At 42.1% G+C, this 17,416-nt stretch overlaps 1 protein-coding gene across 1 annotated transcript in view; it reads right to left on the reverse strand.

Annotated features, from left to right (window-relative positions):
• The window catches only part of KIAA1549 (KIAA1549 ortholog), a 124,725-nt gene that overhangs the window by 49,717 nt on the left and 57,592 nt on the right, over positions 1-17,416 (reverse strand). Inside the window, exons 2-4 of the mRNA XM_063133338.1 lie at positions 7,916-10,663; positions 6,331-6,419; positions 2,422-2,599 (exon numbers count right to left, since the gene is read on the reverse strand). Coding sequence (XP_062989408.1) covers positions 2,422-2,599; positions 6,331-6,419; positions 7,916-10,663 — 3,015 coding nt within the window. The remainder of the gene's footprint in view (positions 1-2,421; positions 2,600-6,330; positions 6,420-7,915; positions 10,664-17,416) is intronic.

Here is a 17,416-nt window from a genome sequence, read left to right on the forward strand (position 1 = left end):
AGATGTAACCGGTATACTGCCAAGACTCATCTACGACAGCCTAGACTTGGCAGTCCTGCTTACACCTCATCAGGCAACGAATTGTAACAGGCCTGCATCCTGCCTATTTGGTGGGTTGCAAAGAGCTTGATAACCCCCTGTTGTGGCTGCAAAACCAGAGGATGGCCAAGCATCTGGAGTGCCCTAGTACATGTCTGGTGAACTTCTTACTGGATCCCAAGCTCTGCAGGCCGCACTGCAGTTTCTGTGAGACAAAGAGTGTGCAAAATTAGAGTCCTGTCTGCAGAGCTGTATGGTTTTCTAAGAGTAGTGGTGATCTGTTTATTGGTGTCAAAAAGCAAAATTTCATTCATTCTACAGATAATGGAAAAAGATGCTGCTGACCTTTTCTATAGAAACAGAAAAAAGAAAATATGCCTAGAAACAAGTCTATTTAGAATTAGCTGTTTGCAATATCACGATGTTTTTGCTGCAGTTATATACACTCTAGGTCAGGGTGGGTAGACTTCTGATCTACTCTGTTTTTACCAGAGCCCTAAAGCCCACCATATTCTGCTGCAAAAAGGTATTTTTTTGGGGGGGGGGCGTTCCATAATCCAGGGGCGGCAGAAGAAAAGGTCCTCTGGGAAACTGATGTCAGCCTAGTTTTGGCTGACTGAAATAAGTTCTCCCCAGAGGACCTGAGTGTGAGGGGCGGACTGTATGGAAGAAGGCAATCCCGCAGGTAACCTGGACCCAAACCGTTTAGGGCTTTAAAGGTAATGACCAACACTTTTGAGTGTGTTGTGGGCATTCTCACAAAATGGCTGCCATGGGGCTTGTTGCCCATACATAAAATGGCTACCATGGTGGGCATGGCCTATCACAAAACACTTATTTCCCAAAAGGAAAACTAGACTAAGAAAAGTAACTTACCCTGAACCCTCTTCTGAAACCAATAAAGATGGCACTGGAAGACAACACTTCAGTTAGCAGTATGCCATCCTCCCTGTTAATTTTTTTTAATTAAAAAAATCTTAAGAAATGAAATAAAAATCAGGGGAAGCAGGGAACCTGGAAGGCACCAAGAGAGGTGTCTGCATGCACACTGGTGCCTATGGGTGTGCTCCCTGACAACTAAATAAATTAGTAGCAAATGTCAAACATTAAGAATACTATGATCTCAACAAATTATTATTGAAGTTAACTAATAATTTGTTATTGAACAAACATTCCCAACCATTTGTTATATGTGTCACAGCCATCGGGGTTACCATCTATCTTTCTGTCCTATACTGAGTTTTATACTAGGGATGTGCTCCGCTTCTAATCGGACCGGAGAAGCAGTAGCGGAGCGGGGGGCTTCGCCTGCCCTTAAGGCGGAGGCGAAGAGGATTGGGGGGCCGGCGGAGCGTGGCGAAGAGGATCGAGGTGAAGGCGGATCCTTCGCCTCGATCTGGAGCTCCGCCGGAAAGGTAAGTGGGGTTTACCAGGCCCTGCCGCTGTCGCTGTCGCCCATGCGGCGACGGCAGCAGGGCCCGGTAACGCCCCCCGCCCTCCTCTCCCTTACCTGCCTCCGTCCGCAGTCCGTCAGCGTCTCCAATTGAGCCCGTGGTTCCAGCAGGAAGTCTGGGCCGCACTTGCGGCCCAGACTTCCTGGTGGAACCACGGGCTCAATTGAAGACGGTGACGGACCGCGGACGGAGGCAGGTAAGGCCCCCCTCCCCCTTGGTCCCTTACCGGGCTCTGCCGCCATCGCCGCATGGGCGGCGATGGCGGCAGGGCCCGGTAACCCCCCCGCCCTCCTCTCCCTTACCTGCCTCCGTCCGCAGTCCGTCAGCATCTCCAATTGAGCCCGTGGTTCCAGCAGGAAGTCTGGGCCGCACTTGCGGTCCAGACTTCCTGATGGAACCACGGGCTCAATTGAAGACGGCGACGGACCACGGATGGAGGCAGGTAAGGCCCCCCTCCTCCTTACCGGGCTCTGCCGCCGTCGCCGCATGGGCGGCGATGGCGGCAGGGCCCGGTAACCCCCCCTATGGGGGGGGACCGGAGCTCCGATCCGGATCCGGAGCTCCGAGCGGAGCGGAGTGGGCACAGGCGGAGTGGGGGCGGGGCGGAGCGGGCCAATCCGAAAATGGCGGATCTTAAAGTGAAGCGGAGTGGGGGGTCCGTGCACACCCCTATTTTATACCAGTCTCATCTTGGAAGGTGTGAGTCTAAACAGTAAATTTAGTTACAAAGTTTTATTCATACATACACACACACACACACACACACACACACACACACACACCAAACCCAAAACATATCCATCCCAAATTTGCAACTTGAGAAAGAGACCATGTTTTGTCCTTCAACAAAACTTGGATCAATCATGCCAAATGATCATTTCCTTCTCTGCACAATCAAAATATTCAAGGGTGATGTCACTTAGCTTACCGGTCTGCACCTGGAACTTGTGATCTAGGGCGGGGAAAGAAGATTGCAGTGATGAGATGAGAGGTATCTGACCACGAAGAAGGCTGCTGTTCACAAGAGCGTTGATGACAGCAATTGCCGTGTAAACAAAAGGACCCGAGGTCACCAGGAAAGAGAATTTGGGAGAAAGACTATAAACCTATTTATAAACAAAAAACAGAAAATGGGAGTTTAAATCCACCAAGATGGACTAGTTTTTACTGCACTGCACAATCGTTATTTTGAAAGTCTGTGTGTGGTAGCGGTGGTGTATTTGTGTTCAACAGTGAAGAGGCCAAACGGAAGATGAGTAACCCAAAAGAAAAGAGACCACAACATTTCAAACCACAAAGTTTAAAATTTTACTGAAGAAAAATGTTAATACAACAGTTTTAAACTGTGAATGGATGAACACAAACAAAAACACATGAACTACAGGGTAATACTACTACTAATAATAATAAAAACAGAGATACATGCTTCTAGCTAACCTAACTTGATTGTCTCTCTATTTTGTCCAAGCAATATCTTACTGTCGTCGGTCCTGTACTCTTTCAACCAGTTCTCCACTTTCAGCAGCTCTGCTTCTTTCTGGCCTTCTTTCTCTCTTCTTCTCTGTGCATCTCACCCTCCTTCTGCCTAGGCTTTTAACTTAAAATTAGTTATTTTTGCTCCCCAACTTCAACCAGTCAGGAGGACAGTCCCGTTCAGCTTTGCCGTAAACACTTTTCCTAAGCTCTTTCCCTGACCTGATGTTAAACCTCCTGCAAACTTTTCTTCTTCTTTCTCTGCTGACATCCTGGTTCCTATAACTAACTAAACTTTTGACTTGAGCCTTCTGCAATCTTTTGGCTTCCTGAGCAAACATCCTGACTCCTATAATCTCTAAATAAACTTTTGACCATTACTGACCAGCATACGCACAAAAAACAGTTAACACAATAGTATCCAAACCTTACACACAAAAAGGAAGGACAGTTCTGTTCCTTCACACCTTCCTATAATATCCTTTCAAATATTGGTACATGCGTTCCTTCATTCTAATTTATACCACCTTTGTAAACATCTCAAACAATAATAACCTATCATATTGCTAAGTCTGTATAAACAGACCTTAAAACCTAATCCTTTCCACAGAACTATAACCAACCATAGGCTACTTTCACCAGTATGATACATACTCCAACCCTAACTATGCCCTAGTTTTTTGGGTTTTTTAATTATTATATTTGGAAGGACTAGTAATGCACAGGAAGATGTACTCAAGAAACACAACAATAACAAAAAGACAGTCACTAATGGTAGTGTATTTCTGAGTTGCTGGAAGTAGGAATTCTTCTACCTCCCTCACACAATGGCTATGAATAAACCCCACAATGGGAATGGTGTCCTGTGTGTGGTTGCAGCTTATCATCCCAACCCACAAACAAATGCGTGCCTATCAGCTAAGCAGGGCATGTTTCAAAGGTTGGGAAGGCAAATGCAGATTAATAGTGCACAATCAAAGGCTGTAATTATGTCTTCTATTACCACCTGCACCACCACCATGTGCAGTGCATAGGGATGTCCATCGCTGGGAAATCTTGTTCTTTTATGTGCCCAATCTGGATGGCTCACTTTGCACCTGTAAGCTGATCTATAAGCTGTTCCCCGAACTCTGGCAACATTTTGCGTATTTTGGGAGGAGGGTTGGAAGGTTCTGCAATTTGCCCAAATTACAGTGGAATTTGCGCAAATTGTGCATTCGGTGGTAATTTGTGCAAATTGCTCCAAAATTTGTGCAAATTCCAGAAGTTCCCCCACAAAAGGCACAAAATTCCTGGAAAATCCGCAAACCAGCCTGACTCATTGCAGATTGAGTCAGGCGTCGCAGTGGGGACTAAAGCAAAGTCCACAGGGGGCGAACCAAGGAAAACACGTCAAACAGTTTCACCCCTCAAAAGGATTTCTCCAATATCCCTAAAAGAACGTAACTCACCCATTAGAGTTATACCATCATCCCAAAAAATAATAATCAAAAAATCAAAAACCAACTATATGAAATTCACCCACTGAGCATTAATAAAGCATCTCCTGGGGTTGAGCCATGGCAGTGTACCTGGCAAGTGACAACTGATGAAAGGAGTATCATCTTATGATATCTCCCTTTTTGTAGACTCACTCCAAGTGTTTTCATATTCATAATGAAGACCTCTGTAAGGCTCCAAAGCTTGCACGCCTTTTCACCACCAGACATTGTAACAAAATTTTTTTCACCTGGCATATTTTGTGCATCTCACATTGGTGCTGAGCCATTAACGTCAAATTGCAACCACATATTTCAGTTTCCTGAAGTGTACTTTGCCACAGTGCTGTATTTAACAGAAATACCTCCTGCACAACACATCATAAAAACGAGGCAGCTGTGAACAGGAATACAAGATGCAAAGGGAGAAACAAGCCATAGAACACACACTGTTTACCTTCAGATTGCACTGTACATAAACCAGTTTTTGTGCGGAGTTTAACTGTAAGTTAAGCTTGTTTGCAGGGAGATGTGTCACACCAGGGAATGCATTTCCAAGATATCCAACAACAATTCATTAGTGTAGGTTATTAAACTGCACAGTGGTTAATTTCAAAACATAGCAACCTTGGCAGGATTCCATTAGGAGGCATGAATCTCTTTCTTGAGGGAGCTGAGAAACACTTGAGATATAAAATGTTGCCATTAGGAGAGGAAACGGCTCTCCATCCAAGACAGAAAAAGCATGCAATGACATCGTTCCGTCACAACTCAAGAAGGAATAACTGCATAGAAATGTATCTTCCTTGCCTTGTGAAAAGAGATTGCCAGAGGATGAATCCAGGCTTGCATTATTGATGAACGCAGCACACCTATAGTGGCCTGAAGCTCGGATTTAATGTAAATGTAAATGAAGGGAATATGGTGTATACACAAGGGATGTAGAAAAGCAAGGATAGAAAAAAAATAATTTGTTCAGCTTTACTTACAAACTTTAAGGACACATTTGGGTATGCTGTAGCAAATATCAGTTCATCTATCTTTTTTATGGTACAGAGGGCAATATCCAACACTGCTGCTGTGCCTCCAATGAGTATGTTGCACCAGCAGGACCCACACCAGTACAACAGGAAGTTAGTACTTTCTAGAGCAACAAGCTGAAATGCTCACTTCTGAAATGGGACAGGTCAACAGAGTTCCCTAATTCCGCTGACCTGTTCCATTCCAGAAACTAGCTCTTTGGCTTGTTTCCAGCTGCTTTAGAAAGTGCTAGCTTCCCGTTGCGCTGGGAGTGGGTCCCACTGACACGTGGGCCAACTGGATCACAGAATCATAGAATAGTAGAGTTGGAAGGGGCCTATAAGGCCATCGAGTCCAACCTCAGTGCAGGAATCCATCCTAAAGCATACCTGACAGATGGATACTGTCCCCAAACTATTAAAATATCTTTCTATATTTTCTGATAGCATAAATCAGTGTGATTCTACTACAGCAGATCTTTGACATGAAAGCAACACTACTCTGAAGTGTTTGTTGAGTGTTGTAGGGTACAATTATCTTTTCTCCATTATGCTAATAATATTGTGGGCTCAGAGACAGTTGGATTTAAGGCCTCTTGTCCTGGGACTTTCTGGATTGGTAAACAAGGACAGAGCACATCGACTTTTATACCAATCCAGCATAAACCACAATGTTACACTGGCACAATAGCAAGATATTCCAGTTAAATGGAGGTTAGATGGAATTTAAGATTCCAGTTAAAAAGAGAATGTATCCAAGCTAAACGCATCACTTCCTGAAGTATCTCTGTGAAGATGCCTCCAATCTGCATAATGGAACAAACTATTATACAGCAGCAGTTATATTGCACACTGCATATCACTGACCTCCAGCTCTACCAGTCTTCGAAACTCAGTTCGCAGGATTCCTTTGATGGATTCACTGACGTTTTCTGATACAGATTTCCGGGCTAGCACTGGAAATTTGAATCAATGAACAAGTTTTAGTTTAAATCATGCATTCACAGATCTAAATACAGAAATTTAAAACAGTGAGACTGTGTGGCAACGGAGAGAAAATCCTTCTCCGGCCATAGGACAATAATGGTTGGAGAACCACAGGGAAAATGCAAGCAATATAGGGAAGGGGCTGTAACTCAGTTGTAGAGCACGTGCTTTGGATGCACTCCCTGACATTCACTCCTTGACATTTCCAGGCAGGGCTGGAAAACACCTGTTTGAAGGCCCGGAGAGCCACTGCCAGTCATTGACCCCGTTTACATGACATGCTAAGTCTTAGTGGTTAAGCATTTTTAGCTAAACATTATGGCTCAGCATGTGGCGTGAACCATAACGTATAGTGTCTTGTGAACCGTTCCTAACCATGGTGGCTACATAACCATGGTTTAAACACGCTCACTAACCATTTGCTGCAAAATGTGTAGTGGCCTAACCATGGCTTAGCCTGTTGTCTGAACAGGTCCATTGTCAACAATACTGTGCTAGATGGACCAATGGTCTGACTCGATATAAGGGAGCTTCCTATGTTCCTAAGAGCCCATTGTCAGTTTATATTTTGCAGTTGGGCATAAATATATGAGATACAAAATGGATGTGCCTCTATTCAAGTTGGAAGGCTGTGCACATGTACAATTTGAGGAGTATGAAATACTCAGCAGACAAGCCAGTTCATTTGCTGTTCCTTGCTTCCAAGTATTTCAAAATGGTGTACAAAATACACACACTTTTCAGATTTCAACATGAGGTATGTTGTTTTGTACTCATGTACAAAATGTAAAGCGAGGATTGGACCCTCAAAATCTGGTGCACTGTCCCATTCAGTGCTATGAGCAGTGAGAGGAGAAGTTTTCTATTATAGACCATGTGGTCGCCCCTCTCCTGCCATGTAATGCAGCCCCATTACAACTGCACAAGAGAAACAGGAAGCAAAGCCCTGGTAAGGAAACGTGATTTTCCCTTAATCGAAAGAAGGCCTTAGCGTATGTAAGACATATAATTATCAATCTATAAATAGGAAGCTGAGCTAGGGGGAGAAGAAGTTATGAAGTTGTCTTATATTGAGGCAGACCATTGGTTGATCTAACTCAGTGTTGACTACTCTGACTGAAAGAGTCTACATAAGGCAGGGGTGCAGAACTGCTTTCAACCCCCAAGAGCTTCTTCAAAATGGAATTTGCCCCAGCACTATTGTCTACCTACTTGCACCACTCCAGGCCTGAGACTGATGATGTTAGCATGCACTAGACTTTTGTGACTAGAGAATTAAACTAGGGCTGACATTTAAAACATTTTAAACAAATAAAAAAATAATAGTGCCCATAGTGTTTTGGGGGAAATTACCATTTACAAACCAATACATTTTCTTTTTGTACAATTTTATGAAAGCATGATTTTGAGCAGGGGAAGGGTTTAATAGTGGTGGTACGGGGAGATAGATCAGAAAACGTCTTACCAGCTGTCACTAGATATTTATCAGGGATTGCGATGTCACAAACGTAGGGCTGTCTAGTTGTGGTAGTTGGAATGGTAGGCATTGTAACTTGTGGAGTAGTGACCAATGCAGAGGTCAAAGCAGAGTTTGGTGTACTGCTGGTAGTTGTAGAAAGGCTTATTTTACTACTAGAGGTGGTGGCAGTAGAGATTGTCACACTGGTAAACTCAGTTATACTAGATCTTGTTGGAATGCCAGATTCAATTGAAGTATTCACAGATGTAGGCATTACTGTAGGGACGTATGATGACACTATACCCGCTGATTCAGTAGGGGAAACTTTTATGCTGCTCAAATCTGTGGCCAATGGTGGCATGTAGGAGATGGTTGTAAAAAAACTTGTGGTAGCAGCTGCTTCAGCGGAAGAGGAAACCAAACTGAGATTAGCAGTAGCACCAGTCTCCTCAACAGCAGTTGCAGCCACGAAAAGGGATGAAGATGTTAAGATGGGAGTTGTCTGTAACGAAGTGAACCATGAGGTCACACGTGTTTCATCCCCTAAGATATTGCTGGTGAAAACAGGCTCTGAAACAGAAGTGGGCAGCACCTGTGTAGAGACAGTAGCATCAATGCCTAAGGATGATAACTCAAACTGAGAGGTAGCTTCTGTGAAAGCTGAGGTAAAATAAAATTCAGATGCCACCACTAAGGTTGATGTTGGTTCCAATAACACAGAAGAGTTCATATAGAAACTTGATGATGGCACTGTTGTAGAACTGTGTGTGACTGGAAAGGAAGATGAGTTCGAATTAAAAAATGAAGTTTGCCATGAAGACGGCTGGGAAGCCTCAATGCTTGAGATGTCAACACCTGGGAGCTCAGCTGAGCTCCAACTAGAAGAATTGTCAAAAAGCACAGATGGCAGAAGGAATGTGGATGAAATGTGAGGTAAAAATGTTGACAAATCACTTGGCATTATCAAGAAAGATGTGGCTCTAGAAGATGATGACTGTGACAAGACATTTGGCTCAGAGGGAAAAGGGGTTAATGAAAGGCTGGGTGGAATGTCTGATCCATTTACAGCAGGTTCTTGTGTGGGGAACCCCTCAAGTGTTTTGCCAAGGAAATTTGTAGATGCTGATGGCATAAATTCAGGTGTTTCCAGCAGAGTTGAATTCCTGATTGTCATGGATGATGTGCTCACACTTCCGATGAAGGCAGATTCAAGGGAAACTGTGGCAACATCAGAGCGTAGTTGTTCCACTATACTAGACAATGGCGTAACCATTTCAGTTTCAGAGTAGGGGGAACTGACAGAAGTGCTTTCCAATGATATTACCTCAGAGGACTGTTCATAGGATGGGGAAGGGGAAATTGATGTAAATATTATATTTTTAAGGCTAATTTCCACAGCATTTGACTTGGAGACTTCTGTAAACTTTGAAGAAAATGAAACAATAGGTCTAGAGGGAAAAGTAGTATCAAATACTTCAGGAGGAGACTCCGGCATGTCATACAGCTCACTAACTACTGATGTAAACGGTGCAACACCTTTTACTTCAGTGGCCAGAAATGACAGTGTGTCAACATAGTCACCCGAGCCCACATCATTTTCTGATGGCCGCACTGAAAAAACTGGCTCCAAGGGAGTTGAGGTGAAGTCACAGTATGAACATGAAGCATATGGTCTAGTGAAAGGCACTGGGCTCATGGAGTCATGGAAGAACTCAACTTGAGTTGGTATTTCTGAAATTTCAGGCAAAACTGATGCTGTACTTCTGGAGAATTTTTGAGAAAACTCAAGTGTAAACAATTTCTCATTAAAAAGACTATTGGAGGCAGTCAGAACTGTAGCTGGGGAAGAATAGGGGGAAAGAAAAGGAAGATGAGTTGAAAACATAGCAGTCCCTGTGTTAGTTAATGAAACAGGAATTTCCTTTAAAATGCTCAGAACAGATGAGTTTCTTAGACTGAGAGTTCCTGCTACATTACTATTAATACTATAGTGGGCTTCAGTGTATGTGTCAGTACTTCTTGTCAAAACGTCAGTTGTAATTTGTGTTTCCTCATTTAGCTGTCTCATAAACATGGGCGAGTCTTCCACAGTAGTATCAAAAAGCAAAGATGTCGAGGAGAAGGCATGGACGAGAGAATCTTCCCTTCCTTTTCCAATCGTTGCATCCACCACTTCAGAAGCAACAGAATGTAAGTAAGTCAGGGGCATGAGCAAGTCTCTGCTTGGAGTCAGAGTTACACCTGTCGTGTCAAAAGGCTTCAAATGTGGGAGAGGAACATGAGGAACGGAGACAGCCCTTTGCAATGTTGTTTGCAGCATTTCCATGTACTCAAGCGACGAGGAGAGGACTGGTAACGAAGGCGCTAGCAACACAGTTTGTAATGTTTCCTTTGTTGGCTTCATTGGATAGGAACCTGAATGATAGTCCTCTGTAAAAGACTTTAATGAAGGAGTCTGTTGTGCATTAGGAAATGAGCTAATAAATCTATCATCACTTAAGACTGCCTCATTGCTCGTTACTGAAATATCCAACGTTGGTATGCTTTGTCCTGTCGAGACTCCGCCTGCTTCTTCTTGGCCCAATGAGGTCACCTCAGAAGGAGAGGTAACAGGTGGTGACGCCCTCTCAGGAAACACACTATTTGCCTGGGGATCCGTTGTGCTTTTCGTTAAGGCTTTGTGTGTCATGCTGCCCTCAGTGTATTGACTCGGCAAAAGGGAGGAAATATTCTGCTGCTCCAAATACGTGTCATCTGAAATTAAAACAGGGAAAAGCAAGTTAATCATGATATTAAATAAAATGAACATTAATACCCTGAAATGTCAAAATCCTACAATAATTCACTGATCCAGGGAATGATAGGATGCGTCTGCAAAATTGCATATGAACAGAGCTAAACTGGGAAATGAATGTCAACATTAGTTGTCCAAAGTTTCTACTTTACAGGGAATCTTTTTGTCATCAAATTGTTTTGCTGGAGCAGCTTTCCCCAACATGATACCCTGCACGTGTTTGAACTCCAACTCCCATCACCCCTGATAACTGGCCATGCTGACTAAGCCTCAGATTCCTTCCACACAAAAATCCACTCCTGGTTATCCAAGCCTTTTTCATTTCAGCAGTATAATTAAATAAATAGCTATATTGTTCCTAACACTAGTGGGAGTCAGAAATCCTTGGTGATTATACTGCAAATCATCCAGAGATCTACCAAAAGATCCTGGTCTACCTTCTTCCCAACCTGTTCTAAAGCACATACCCAGTTCACACTAAGTGGTTAAGAGGCCCAAGTAGTGAGAAAGAGCCCTGCAATAACTGTGTCTGTCCTGGAACTCTACCTAGAACCTTCTCAACACGCAGGAGATCCCGCAGCAAATAGGTCAGCCTAGAAAGGAAGCACATGTAAGCAAACAACTGACCTACAGGCAAAATCGGTAAGCATTAGTAAAACTGTACCACGTAAAACAACTTATATTGAATCTTTCCTCTGTTGGGAATGAACTGAGCAAATTATCTCATCCATGAAAACAGCTGAATGCTGGGCCCATTCTTAATCAACATAATCATCCTCTTTATACCTCGTGGCTGTTTCACAAAGCAAGCCCAGAAAAACGCTTTGTACTGATTATTTTATTTTATTCTTGACATTTCAGATCTCCTTAACACTCTTTGCCACAGTCCAAATGCAAATACTAGTCAACAATCATTTATTCAAAAACCAAAGCCATTGTAAGGGCTGGAGGACATGAGTGCAAGAACACTTTATATTAACACAAAACTTGCCTTGGTAGACAGGAAATTCATGAAACGACAACCCATAGATCTAGGACAATAAAAAGCAACGGTGCTGCACAAGCTTGACTGCAGTAAACCATTGCCCATCATACTTCAAATATGTTGTTGGGAGCATTTATGCTTTTTGGCATTTAGCTATATTTGATGTCATGCAAGAAGCCATGTGTGACAGGAACATAAGCACAACTTCAGCTAGGGTTTCAAAACTTAATTCCAAAAATTAACCCCAAAACTTGATTATCTTTATAATTGAGCTATTTTAAAAATGAAGGCAACAACAACGAGCTCATTTTCCTTAATACATTGGTTGAAGTGCTCAAAACACAAGTGGTCTGTTGTTTGCTTTTAATAAGGATTTAAGCTACAGGCCAAAAGTAGGTATTGCAAGGCAGAGGAAATATAGGTAACATTATCCCTAAGCACAACACTTTACACTTTTCCCCACATCAGTGAATAGTAGCCATTCATTCTTGTGAGAAAAGAAAGGATGAGTGTGAAGTATGTGTATGTGTGTATGTATGCTAAAACTGCCCTGCCCTTGGTGACTACAGATATTAAAAGCAGGGTCTGTGCTTGTCTTCATGGCTGTATCCTGGGTTCTGTTTCTTTGTCACTCTTGAGTGGTATTCCCGTTATATGATATCATGTTTTTGATGGTTTTTAAATTTTGTATACTTTTAATGTTTACCATTTTTAATTGTTGTAAACCGCCCAGAGAGCTTCGGCTGTGGGGCGGTATATAAAAGTAATAAAATAAAATAAATAAAAATAAAATATCCTATCTATATGTGTCCAAAACAATCTGAGGGAACTTTGGAGAAGTTTAGAGAAATGCAAGATTCATTAGGGGAAAAAACTTATGGGGGGGGGGGTTTAACACCCCCAAACAGCCCAATGGGGTCTGAGCAAGCTCAATGGCAATGGAATGATGACAGGGGGCTCATCTACTCCAAGCAGGATATTCCACTATGAAAGCGGTATGAAAGTGGTATATAAAAGGCAGGAGCCACAATACTGCTTTATAGAAGTATTGAAGTGCACTGCAGGATCTACACTACTGCTGTATAGTAGTACTGAAGTGCACTGACAATTGTTGGGGCCCATGACACCTCTACACCAAGCAGGATATTCCACTATGAAAGCGGGATGGAAGCGGTATATGGTATGTGTCAGTGGGCCCCAACAGTTGTCAGTGCACTTCAATACTGCTATAAAGCAGTAGTGTGGCTCCTGCCTTTTATATACCGCTTTCACACCATTTTCAAAGTGGAATATCCTGCTTGGTGTAGATGAGACTTGAGTTTTGGGGTGGGGGGACTAATTTCAGGAGAGAAAGCACAGAGGAAGAAGACATCAGGGTCTGCCCCAATAGGGAGGAGAGTGTCCCATCACCAGTGTTTACAGAATCCTGATAGCTTGCTATATGATTACTTGTTACTTATTTTCAGATCCTGGACTTCTCCTGCCCATCTCCGCTGGCCACTGCTCCCTCGTAGACAGGAAGCAGCATAAAAGTGCTTCCTGTTCCATTTAAACATTTTAAAAGCAACATTATTTTCCTGAGCTTTGGTGTGTTCCTGTATCGTTTGATTGTTCATCACTCCTGACTCATGTCCTTCAGCCCTGACCTGCTCTCCAGCCTGAACTTCTAGCTTCGTCCCTCACCTCCATCTCCTGGCACAACTTATGGCTCCTCATACCCTGTTCATCTCAGACCACTGCCTACAGCTCAGTCCTGACAAGATCTGAAAGACTGGACAGAGATGACAATGATCACGCTACTACGCAACTTAATAGCAAAAAACTCTGGTGAACATAACGGCCTAATTATCCTAGTAACCTAGTTATCTACAGGGAACCTTTTCACTGACACAGATCCTTAACCACTGTGACAAAGAATGAACCGTAAGGATTGTTCAACAACCATTGGATGATCTACAAAATGTTCAAGTCAACATAGTTTTGCTTCAGCCTTCCTAGGGTTCAAATTTTAGATACTCACAAGATTAAAAAAATGTCCCAAATCTGTGAGGCTTCAATGAATCTTTCAGGATGTACACTTGCCTGGCAGTGAACCAGTAACTCTATGCACACTTGCCTGTAAGTAAGAGTACAAAAATACCTATAATGTATGTTACTATAAATCTAATTTCAAAGTCCACACAGGCAGTCCCAATTGTCTCCAGGACAGGTGCGCATTTATGTAGTGCATGAATGTAGTGCATAAACAGAGCAACCACAGAAGTTGTCAGCAGCAATTTCTAAGACCATGATGCCATATTTTCCAAATCCACAAATCAAGGGAAAAGGTTTAAGCAAAGAAGCATATATTCTGAAAATATCAGGCTCATATATACAAAATAAATAATTATATGAATCAGATCTTAGTGTATCTATTTTTTATTGTCCAATGTTGAAGAATATTCACATTATGTCTTACCTTTACAAAAATGTATAGAGAGAAGACAGCCTTTGGGAAGAACCAAGTTGGTCCCAATGACACATCAATTTCTGAACCAATGCTACTATGCAACTCAAGTGATCAATCGAGGAAGCACTCAGTGATTTCCTACTTTGGGGGAGTTGCATGGGCAGGCTAGACTATCATGTCCACCATTAACTTTTCATTTTTTTCTTGTTCCCACTCTACCTGAGCACAAAATACATCCCTGCCAAGATGTGGGAAAAGCCATTACCAATGCAAATCTTCTGCAAGCCTAAAGGGGCCTCTTGAATTGCAACCTAAGCCCAGATCAAATGTAATGCGAAAACCATGGTTTCATATTATGGAATGAACCTGCATGAGCTTCAGGCCCATATGCTCCACTCCTCTCCTCCATCAAAACTTTCCACTTTAGCACTAACCATAGTTTCTTCTGACTTCTGAATTCAGGGGAACTATAAGTTTGTTCTAACTATTGTTAAGTCAACAACCCAGGATATCAAATCATTATTTGATCCTCATTTGGACTAAGAAGATGTAGAATACACCACAGTTCTCAGAGTTTAGACATCAAGGGGAACCATACTTAGTCCTACAATTGGAAACATATTTTTTTTATCTCCTTGCACAGGCACTAGAGGACATGGAAACAGACAAGCCTAACCTTTGTTCCTATAGTGTTAAATCATATTTTAGCATTACATCTGAACCGGGCCTATATCTTGCCTGCAAAAGGGGAGTGGGGTCTGAGTTATTTAAAACTATGGTTAAGCAATGTTATCACTAAACATTGGTTATCACTAAATCTTAGTAAACTATGGCCTAATCTACACCAAGCAGGATACTGCACTATGAAAGCAGTATGAAAGCGGTATATAAAAATCAGGAGCCACATTACTGCTTTATAGCGATACTGAAGTGCACTGACAACTGTGGGGGCCATTGACACATACCATATACCGCTTGGTGTGGCTCCTGCTTGGTGTAGATTAGGCCTAAGCTGCATGATTGCTATATGCAAAAGGTAGGATATAATTCATGTGTGTCTATGTTCAGAATGCACATTATTGCTTCATAAGGATCAAATTGAATTTGCATGCTAAAAATGCATATAGCTTGTTTTAAAAGGTCATGGCATTTGCCATCTAATTTTAGTCAGCCTGTCAGATTCCCTTGTTCCCTTTTGATAATATGTTCAAATGTGACATGCAAAAGGAAACACAGTTTTCTTTTTCTTATCATTTTGCTGAAAAAAGAATTTGCCTGGAGCACAAGCTTCGCATTTTGCCTAATGCATTAAAGCAGGCTTGATCACTGCTGTCAAAAATATCCTACTGGAAACAACCTATCCACATTGATTTCTCATCTGATTGTTACAACACCCTGGGCCAGTTGCATCACTTGCATAAGGTGGCTGAACTCCTGACTCTTAACAGAGTCTGCATTCACTCATTCAGGGAACGAACCGGGTCCCAAGAATCCAGGATTTCCCATTCTTTCATACAGAAATGGCCACCAAAGTGGAAAAAATGCTTATGTAAAAAATAAATTAAAAAGCATTTTAAATTTTAAAAACCCATATGGAGATTATTGTCTCCATGATCTGATGGACACGGATTTGTTTTTATAGTAGGTCAGTTTAGACAGGCACTTGCCAATGGTGAAGAATTAAAATTTGGGAAAAGTAGAACACTCTGCCCCACCTGAACCTAGATTTGCTTGCAAGGAGGAACAATCGAGAAATTTGTTGGGAACAGATTAGCATCCTTCTCCACAAAACTGAAATTGCCTAATAAGCCTGGAGCTGAGAGATGCTTTAGAGCAGGGAGCATTAAAGAGGTTGCACTCTTCCCCTTGCTAGCCTTGGGGAACATGTTCTTGTTATGACAGATGGCTATTAGGCACGTGAAATATAATAGCTTCTTATTCAGCCCAGTGATGAGAAAGGGGGTGGGCAGGGTATCATGTGAATGCTTTCAACTACATCCACTCTTTGATGCTTTCAGAATGGGTCCCTTTTACTGGTTGCAGCCTATCCTTTACACCACATTGCTTCTACCATCTCCAGTATGACCTTGGGGTTTAGGGTTTCCTGCAGCACCATTTCAATTATTTACCTGGCATGAAATAGAGCTTTGTTATATGGGAAAATTATTCTCCTTCGTCAAATACAGAGCAACGACCCTCCCTTGACTTTGCCTGGTTAGTGCAAGCTAAATGGTCGTAGAGTTGGGGAAAGGATTAAATTAATTCACTTTCTGTTCCCATATGCTAAATTGCTGAAGAATGAAACCAATGCTATATTAATGTATCTAAATTTGAGGACATGGGACACTGATGAAGGAAAAAGTTTGATTCTAGTTATTAAGAGTCAACAGAAGCAGGTGTCTTAAAGCAGTTCAGTCCAGTTCTGTATCACATTCGGTATTGTCTACTTTGATAGCCAGTGGTTTTACAGGGTTTGAAACAGAGGCTTTCCCCCTCACCTGCTATCTGATCCCACTATCTGGAGATGTGGTTATTTTTTATTTAACTCATGTTATTGTTCCCTTGAATTTCATATTGGAAGCTGTTAAGAGAATTTTTGTATTGAGAAAAGGGTTGTTGAATATCCTACCTAAACAAACAACCTTATAAGGTAGGCCACTATCATTATCCCCATTTTGCAGAAGGGGACTGAGGCCAAGAACAATTGATATGCCAAAGAAATTCATGACCAATCTAAGATCCTGAACAAGGAGCTCATCCTTAACCACTACACTAGATGCTTTGCATATTCCGCAACCCTCTCATTTCATGCTAAAATGCCCCAGTATGCTAGTTTGCTTAAGAGAGGATGCTTTTAAGCCATTAAAGGGCTGGAGGAATCTCACATCTATTTAACATTAATGCTTCAACTCTGCACACTCCGACTCTCTCATGGCAGTCTGATAAACACATCCATTAAAAGAAGATGATGAATTGTGCAAGAGTAGGTAATTTGGCACTCTTGCCATAATATGTCCCAGACTATTAATTTTTGAGTTTTTACACATTCATAATCATGTGGCTACTCTTAATGGACATTTTGCACTAAAAGGTTTCCATCAGCATGGGAAAAAAATACCTCAGAAACTCTGCTCATCCATTAATTGCCAAAAATGGGTTGGGGGGAGAGAATTCAGTAGAATTGTTTAAAGTTCCTGCCTGATAAAACTATTTATTCCACCTCTGTCACAAGCTGGACTGTCAGTACTTTAAAACAAAGCAAAATCAAACAAATTCCTG

This window comes from Elgaria multicarinata, chromosome 9, assembly GCF_023053635.1.
Source record: "Elgaria multicarinata webbii isolate HBS135686 ecotype San Diego chromosome 9, rElgMul1.1.pri, whole genome shotgun sequence".
Classification (NCBI taxonomy): Eukaryota; Metazoa; Chordata; class Lepidosauria; order Squamata; family Anguidae; genus Elgaria; species Elgaria multicarinata.